Here is an 8,215-nt window from a genome sequence, read left to right on the forward strand (position 1 = left end):
TGAAGAGTACATTTATTTATTTCTGGGCAATGTCACCCCTCCCTTGCTCTCTCTATTTTTCCCTCCCATCCCCACCCACAGCTGCATAGTTCATTTTCCACACTGTCCAGTGAGGACCACGGCTGGCCTCCATTTCAGTGCCCCCTTCACCCTCCCAAAGACAGATAAAGGAACAAACAAGACAACAAGATGATTGGGAGGGGTGGGGGAGAGGGAAAGTGGGAGGAAAATACGAGAAGGGGTATCAGTGTACCCACTACCTGACCAATGGAACTATAGCCCCTCTGTACATCACCCCGACAAAATAAATAAATAAATAAATAAATAAATAAATAAATAAATAAAGTCAAGACAGTTAAAACAACAACAAAGAAAAAAGAAAACCTCTATCCTGTTAGCACGTTTTTGTAGATGAACCAGTGAAGGCTCAGAGGCGAGTTCTTATCAGCAGTCAGGGGCCTGGACTTGGTTCCTCAGCTCGGACCTAACCTCAGTGCCGAGCTGCGAGCCAGAGACTCAAATCAGATTAACACAGGACAGGACAGTTAGGAGAACAGATGATAAGCCCTTCTATTGTAATCATAACAAAAGTGTGGGTTGAATCTGGAATTGAACACAAAATGCCTATTTTTAAAATAGTTTAGGAAATCTCAGCACCAGTGTCTTCTCAGTGGTGGAGTCCGGGGAATTCGTCCCTGAAGCGTAGCTGAAGTCATGGCAGGATGGCTAGTTCTCTGTGTTATGTCTAATTTCTGGGGCGAGTGCATAATTTAGGGAACCTATAATCTCTTGAGAGTGGTAGGAATGAAATTGAAGGCTGCAAAGATAGGCAGGTAGTTGGTTCAGAGATCTGCAGACCATTGTGAATGCCATCAAAATGTTTTAAAGAAATCAAAGTTTCCCAAGTCCGGGGAGACTAGTTTTATGATCTAGCAACCATAAAGATGCCTGTACATAGGAGAAATTAAGGAATTGTTAGAAATGCAAATTTTTAAAAAAAGAGCTGGAGTTAAAATTCCACCGGCAAGGACTTTATGTCCTTTATATTTATGTAAACATCTTCACAGGAACTTTCCTCCAGTAAACACTGAAAGCATGTTTGCTGAACTGAGTGTGTACATCTACAGCAGTTTAAGTCTCTGTCATAAAACAACATATTGGTAAGGATCTTCTTCACTTCCTTTAAAAAAGAAAGTTAGCACGTTGATGCATGTACATCAAGTATATTTTATGTGTTGAAAAAAAAAAGGGGGCCCACCAGGGGCTGAAGGCATGGCTCATACGGTAGAGCACCAGCCATGAGCAAGGAAATCAACTCTGTACAACACCTTAATAATAATACAACTGTATTTTAAGAATGTTAAGGGAAAAAGAAAGCCAAGTAAGCTGGAGGCCTTGAATACAAACTCTAGTGACCACACACACACACACACAAACACAGGCGAAGCACTGTTTTTTGGAGACTGGGAACTTTTACAGGAGCACAGCCTAACTCACCTATTCTGTGGCTAACTGAAAGAATGTGTTGATCTCAGCATCTCCATGCAGAGCTCGGAGGGTAGCGTGGGACCCTTCCTTCATGGAAGCATCGCCATGTGCAGCCAGATTGTTTAGTAAACTATTCACCAGATTTTGGGGAAATCTGAGAGACCACATCCCCTTGAGAAATAAGCAGTTTGGTAGTTTGTTTTCATGTTGGAACCGCGGAACAAGGGTAGCTTTTCCCAAACAAGGCAACGAGGAGATACACTTCATTCTTCATTTTGACACATGGGACCTTGAAAAGAGTTTAAAACCTCAGTGGCCCTCCAAAGGCCTCCTTGATATAAAGCAAACATCTGCTATAAACCAAACATCTGTTAGGCCATTTGCAATGATATGTATTTGTTATGTCCCACTGAAGGGTTTTTTTAAAAATTTTTTGCTTTTATTATTTTTTAAACCACTGTTTTCCAAAGACAGAGAAAAATTGTTTTATAGGTGGGAATGTGTTAAAAAGAATGCAACTTTTTTTTGTTTTCAGGTAAGTGAATTAAGCCAATCACCTGTACAGTACTTGAAGGATGTGTTCAGCATTCTGATAGCTACATGACGCTGCTTCCATGTAAATCTTACAGAGTGAACTGAAGCTGTGATTTTCTTACATGTAGACTCTGCTGCCTGAGGTGGGAAGTCCGCATTCGCAGCACCTCAAGATGACAATGAATCTGCTCCAGCAGAAGAGGCCATATTCCATGAAGGTGAAAAGGAGATTTGGATGCTTTTTTTTTTATGACTTTTAAAATGTATGTCTGTATTTCTATTTATTTATTTATTTATTGCCAGTAAGTAGGACTTTCACTTTGTTTCCCCCCTCTCCCCCCCCCGGAGGCTGGAACTCTTCCACCTGAACCACACCTTCTGGCATTTTGCTGGTTAACTGGAGATTGGAGTCTCAGGGATTTTTCTGCCCAGGTGGGCTGTGTACCACCAATTCTCAAAACTCAGCCTCCTGAGTAGCTAGGATTACAGGTGTGAGCCACCAGCACCTAGCAAATGTTCTGCATTTTTATGATGCAACTCACACTAACTTCTGATTAGAAGTTATCACCAAGGATTATCTTGAAGTAGCAACTTAAAATCACAAAAACCTACTTCATTGTGTAGCAGCCATTGATATCATTGACAGGCTTTGAAATAACTTTTCCTTTGGCATCTAATATTACTGAAAAGCAGTGGAGTTCAAGCCCCAGTTCTGGCACAAAAGAGAGAGAAAGACAGACAGAGACAGAGAGACAGAGGATTGAATAGGAAAGAATAGCTAGAAAGTTAAAATTGAGCCAGGCACGGGGATGAGAGTTATACACATAGTTCCAGCTCCTCAGGATACTGAGACAAGAGAACTGCTTCTGTCCTTGAGTTCAGGGCCAGCCTGAGCAACATTACTGTTTCCAAAAAATAAAAAAGATAAAGCAAAATCAGATACAGACGATGCTGCCACTTTTCAGTTGATGCTAGATATTTTTTTCAGAAACTCACTCTCTTTAGGCCTCATCCTTAATTTTGTGGTGGAACAAAAGAAAATTTTGACCCTCAGATGAGTAGGCACACGTGATTCATGATACATTCTAGTCCTGGATCACTGTCTCCCCTCTGTTTGCAAACTGTTTGACCCTACCTGTTTCTGCAAACGTCTGCTTCCCTTCCCTTCCCTTCCAGTTTTTCTACAAATATTTACTGCAGACTGGCGTTGTTGGAGAATTCATTTACCAGCAGGCTTCTTGAAAAAGTCATCTATTCTTGACTATCAGTCTCCTCCCTTCCCGCCCTCCACTTGTGTGTAAACAGCTAAACTGCTGAAGACAACAGATACTCTAGGCTTTTTAGCAACATTTCAACATGGAATATTTCCTCATTCCTCATTCTCTCTTCTATCAGTTTTGTTTTGTTTTGTTTCCTCCCCGTACTGGGGCTTGAACTCAGGGCCTAGGTACTGTCCTTGGATTTTCTCAAGGCTAGTACTCTGCTACTCGAACCATAGCACCAATCCAGGTTTTTTGTATATGTGATTCCATGGAATCGAACCCAGGACTTTGTGCATGCTAGGCAAGCACTCTACCACTAGGCCACACTCCTGCCCTCTCTTCGATGAGTTTTGAAAGTGATGTGGACTCTTCTTTCCCACCAACCTTTCTTAGCTTCTCTTCACCCACCTGCCCCCTAAGACTTGGGTAAGGGGTATGTCCATGGCACTCTTCTATTTTGCTCAGCACAGCCTTCCTGGGACATCCTCATGCCTCCACCGTGAAGTGGCCCTGAGACCTTGAGAGAGGAGGCAGGACGTGGAACACTCTCCCACTCGGAGGCCTCTCTGGTAGCTTAGGGAGCTCTAGAGACTTCTCATGCTGACATCAGAAAGGCAAGACCTATAGCAGTGCACATTTGCATTCAGCATTACACATCTTTCTCCTGACATTTGCAAACTGAGGAATCGAACCTGGGTCTTCGTGCATGCTAGGCAAGCACTCTACCACTAGGCCAAACTCCCGGCCAGGAGCACTTTTATATACTATCATTATGGTTTTTTTATTAGGCCAGGCATAATTTAAAAAGCCATCAGTCGGGCTGGGAGTTTAGCCTAGTGGTAGAGTGCTTGCTTAGCATGCATGAGGACCCGGGTTCAATTCCTTGGTACCACATACATAGAAAAAAGCCACAAGTGGTGCTGAGGCTCAAGTAGTAGAGCTCTAGCCTTGAGAAAGTCCAAGGACAGTGCTCAGGCCCTGAACTCAAGCCCAGGACTGACAAAAAAAAAAAAAGCCATCAGTCTAGGACCCAGGACAAAATATAACAGAAAACTCTCAAATTATATAACTGGATTGTTGTACTTCATAAGGAAAAAGCATGTGATGCAAACATGGGGAGGAACGGCCCCAGCAAAGTTGAATGGCACCTGTGTCTGTAGCAACAGCTGGTGTAGCTCAGGGCGTGGCCTCTGCAATGCGAGGGGGCAGAGAGAGGTGCCTTTGCCCCATTGCACAGGAAGCCCCTGTGGATGGCAGCCTTCCCCCAGGGACCCAGAATTCACCAGTCCTGACATGTGTTTTACATGCTCTTTTCCACATGAAGTCCTAGGAAGACAGTATGTAACTTACCGTTATGACCCATCTCTATCTGAATGAGTCATGCTTCCTGGACTCAGCAGCCTGCAAGGCTATGTGTGGCTACAGTAAGCTCAACACAGTTGGTCGCAGGACGTGATCTCTGTAATCCCCTCAAGTCTACCCACTTTCCAGTGCCTCCACATCTGTTCTTCTCACTAGTGTGCTGCACAGATGTCAACCTGCTGCCTCTCCTTGTAGTCTTCTTTCCTACAAAAGCTCAAACTCATGATAATGGTCATTTTGTTCCTACCTTCTCATTGCCTTCTGAAAACCTGTGTTAGCCAGGTGCTGGAGGCTCACGCCTGTAGTCCTAGCCACTCAGGAGGCTGAGATCTGAGGCTCACAGTCCAAAGCCAGCATGGGCAGAAAAGTATGTGACTCTCATCTCCATTGAACTATCAGAAAAGCCAAAAGTGGAGCTGTGGCTCAAGTGGTAGATGGCTAGCCTTGAGACCATAAGCTCAGAGACAGTGCCCAGGCCCCAAGTTTAAGCCCCAAGTGTTCATAGGCCAGCACCCAGGCTTGAACTCAGAGCCTCACACTCTCCCTTCACTCTACTACTTGAGCCACACCTCCACCTCTGGCTTTTGGGTGATTAACTGGAGATAAAACATCTTAAGGACTTCCTTGCCCAAGCTGGCTTTGAACCATGAGCCTCAATCTTGGCCTCCTGAATAGCTAGGAACACAGGTGTGAGCCGTCAGGAGCCCAGTGGAAATTTTCCTTTCAGTGTTGGTGCCTCCCTCTGCCCTGGTAACAGGCAAGGCCTCATTCATAGTGAATATTCTACAGTATTTGGAAAAATGGAAGCAAACTAAACGGAGCCATGATTATAACCAGCAGCTCTGGTTGCTTTCTAGCTGACCATCGTGAAGCAGCGAGAACAGCCAGAGATGGTTTTTCGACAGTTCCTGGTGGAAGACAAAGGACTTTATGGAGGGTCATCGTATGTGGACTTCCTTTGTTGTGTTCACAAGGAGATCTGTCAGCTACTTAATTAACTGAACCCTCTCCTTCAGTAATGTTGCAATTTAAGGAGACCTCTCCTCCTTGGTGCCTAATTTTCCAGATGATAGAGGCTAGTTTTGATTTTTTGCTCAATTTCAGAATAGCTTTCCAAGACGGCATGTAGGACTTTAGCTTTGGTGCTCAGGTATAAAGCCAATGAAGGGACAGTTGTACCATAAAGGGAACAAGTCTATTTCTGATTGCACAATTTTTAATTTGAAAACTGATACAGTTTCCATTTCATGAAAAAAAAGCATAGTTTACAGAAACATAAACATTCTCAATTTTCTTTGTGCTAGACATATAAATTATTTTTCAAAGTGTATAGATTTGGAGTAAAAAGTTGGTTCCCCTCATGTTTACAGTGAGGGAAAATTAATTTTTACATTGTGCCTAATTTTTTTAAGTCGTTGAACTCCATTGAACTGATTTTTCAAAGTAAAGTTTGCATAGTAGACTTTTAATAACCTTGGAATCTACCTGGTAGAACAATTTGTGTTCTACTCTATTTTCCATAATTATATTTGTCCATGTTGAAAGTATTTTCCAGGTGTTTGTCTATAATACCGTCTTATCAATATTCTTAATGGTTCTTTGTACAATTTTCATGGTTTCTACCTGTATATAATGGATCTTAACCAGTACCAATAAATCACTTCATATACTCTTAAATCACTGCGTACAATTTTTAGGTATTGAGTTTTGTTTTGTTTTTTAAGGATAATACAGCATCTTGGGAAAAAAAACTAGAAGAGTCACTAACAGCAAGTCAGGATGAGAAAATCTTGTTTCTAGGTTGTTAGGTAACGAATCTGGGAACTATATACTTAACTACATATTAAGACCATGTACTTAATACATTTAAAAAGAAATCTCAAACACATCTTTGTGGGCAAAGAAACAGAAACTGGCCACAGGCATTATTAATATTTATGTATATGTATACCTACACATATATACATGTATGTGTGTGTATATATATATATATATGTATGTATGTGTGTATGTACACCAGAATGATTTCAGGTGAGTAAGGCACCCAAAAGTGTCTGCCATACTCAACTTTTATCAAGGTATGAATAATAGTTATGTTGGGCCAGGAGTTTGGCCTAGTGGTAAGAGTGCTTGCCTAGCATGCACAAAAACCCAGGTTCCAGTCCTTGGTACCACATACATAGAAAAAGGTGGAAGTGTGCTGTGGCTCAAATGGTATATAGTCTTGAGAAAGCCCAATGACAGTGCTCAGGCTCTGAGTTCAAGCCCAGGGCTGGCAAAATAATAATGATAACAATAATAATAATAATGTCACAATATACCATAAAGCACATCCCAAGTGTTTTGTGACCATTTCTACATTAATTCCTTTGCAACAAACCCAAACCCATTATCAACTCCATGTATACATGAAGAAATGAAATGGCAGCAGTTAAGTACCTGGCCTATGATTCCATGTCTACTAAGGATTCTTCAGTTGGCAGATGCTGTAAAGTTCGTTAAACAGCGACACAATTTATATCCCTATGTTATTAACTAACTGGAATGATATTAGTTGGCTGATACAATTTTAAATAAGCTCCTAGACATGTGTGTGTATACACACACATGCATGTATACACACAAGTCAGAGGCACACAGGGGAGAGATGCTTCTGTAAAACAAGAGGTATTAAAATAGGAACCTGAAAGTGTGTGAACTTGTAGAGTGGGAAAAGCAAAGTTATCTCAAAGCAGTTGATCTCGAGGTAGGGAAAGGCCACCTTGTAACAAACAAATGCTAATCACTCCACTAGCTAGACAACTTATATTTCTGCTGAAATCATCTCTTCCGCAAATGTTTTCAGAAAGTACTAGACAGTACTGATTGGCTGAACAAGTTACATGCACCTGGCTTCTAAGGCCTTAGGTCTTTCGTGTATGACAAAAGCTCACCTAACCAGCCACAAAAATGCACAGACCAGCAGGTTTGATCTTATGCTGAAACTTTTACACTTGCTAACAATAATTCCACTTACAGAAAACAAACAACTTTCAAAGATTTGAAGTTTCATTACAAAATTTATAACAAAATAAATGAGTAACCAAGAATAATGGTACTATCTCATTCAGGAAATTCATTTAAACATGAGTGAAGGTACAGAAAGGCAGCATGAAATCTTACACAACTAACTGATGTGCACAGCCAAACCTTTAAAATTAAACACACGCAGTTCAACCATTTACAAGCTATAATCTTACAACACCTTTTACAAGCTATAATAACCTGAGTGTTTCTGGAATTGTTTACAAGTTGTGTGTGTGTGTGTACTGGGCCTAGGGCTTGGACTCTGAGCACTGTCCCTGAGTTTTTTTCAAGGCTAGTGCTCTACTACTCGATACTGTCAGCTTTTATTGGTAATTAATTACAGGTAAAAATCTCACAGACTTTCCTGCCTGGGCTGAATTTGAAGCTCCATCTTCAGATCAGCTTCCTGAGTTGCTAGGATTACAGAAATGACCTACGGATACCCAGATATGTGAATTTTTAAATGACAAGCTAAAAGATGTGTATCATGACCTCATTACTAA

General features: G+C 41.5%; 1 protein-coding gene across 4 annotated transcripts in view; it reads left to right on the plus strand.

Moving 5' to 3' along the window:
* Positions 1 to 6,323, plus strand: part of Sec24d (SEC24 homolog D, COPII component) — a 78,739-nt gene extending 72,416 nt beyond the window's left edge. For all 4 annotated transcript variants that reach the window (XM_090356649.1, XM_090356648.1, XM_090356647.1 and 1 more), the window contains exons 22-23: positions 2,151 to 2,240; positions 5,504 to 6,323. In XM_090356649.1, coding sequence (XP_090212775.1) covers positions 2,151 to 2,240; positions 5,504 to 5,644 — 231 coding nt within the window. In that variant the 3' untranslated portion in view covers positions 5,645 to 6,323. The remainder of the gene's footprint in view (positions 1 to 2,150; positions 2,241 to 5,503) is intronic.
* The last annotated feature ends 1,892 nt before the right edge of the window (positions 6,324 to 8,215 follow it).

Source organism: Megascapheus bottae, chromosome 23 (assembly GCF_031878675.1).
Source record: "Megascapheus bottae isolate mThoBot1 chromosome 23, mThoBot2.hap1, whole genome shotgun sequence".
In the NCBI taxonomy this organism is placed as follows: Eukaryota; Metazoa; Chordata; class Mammalia; order Rodentia; family Geomyidae; genus Megascapheus; species Megascapheus bottae.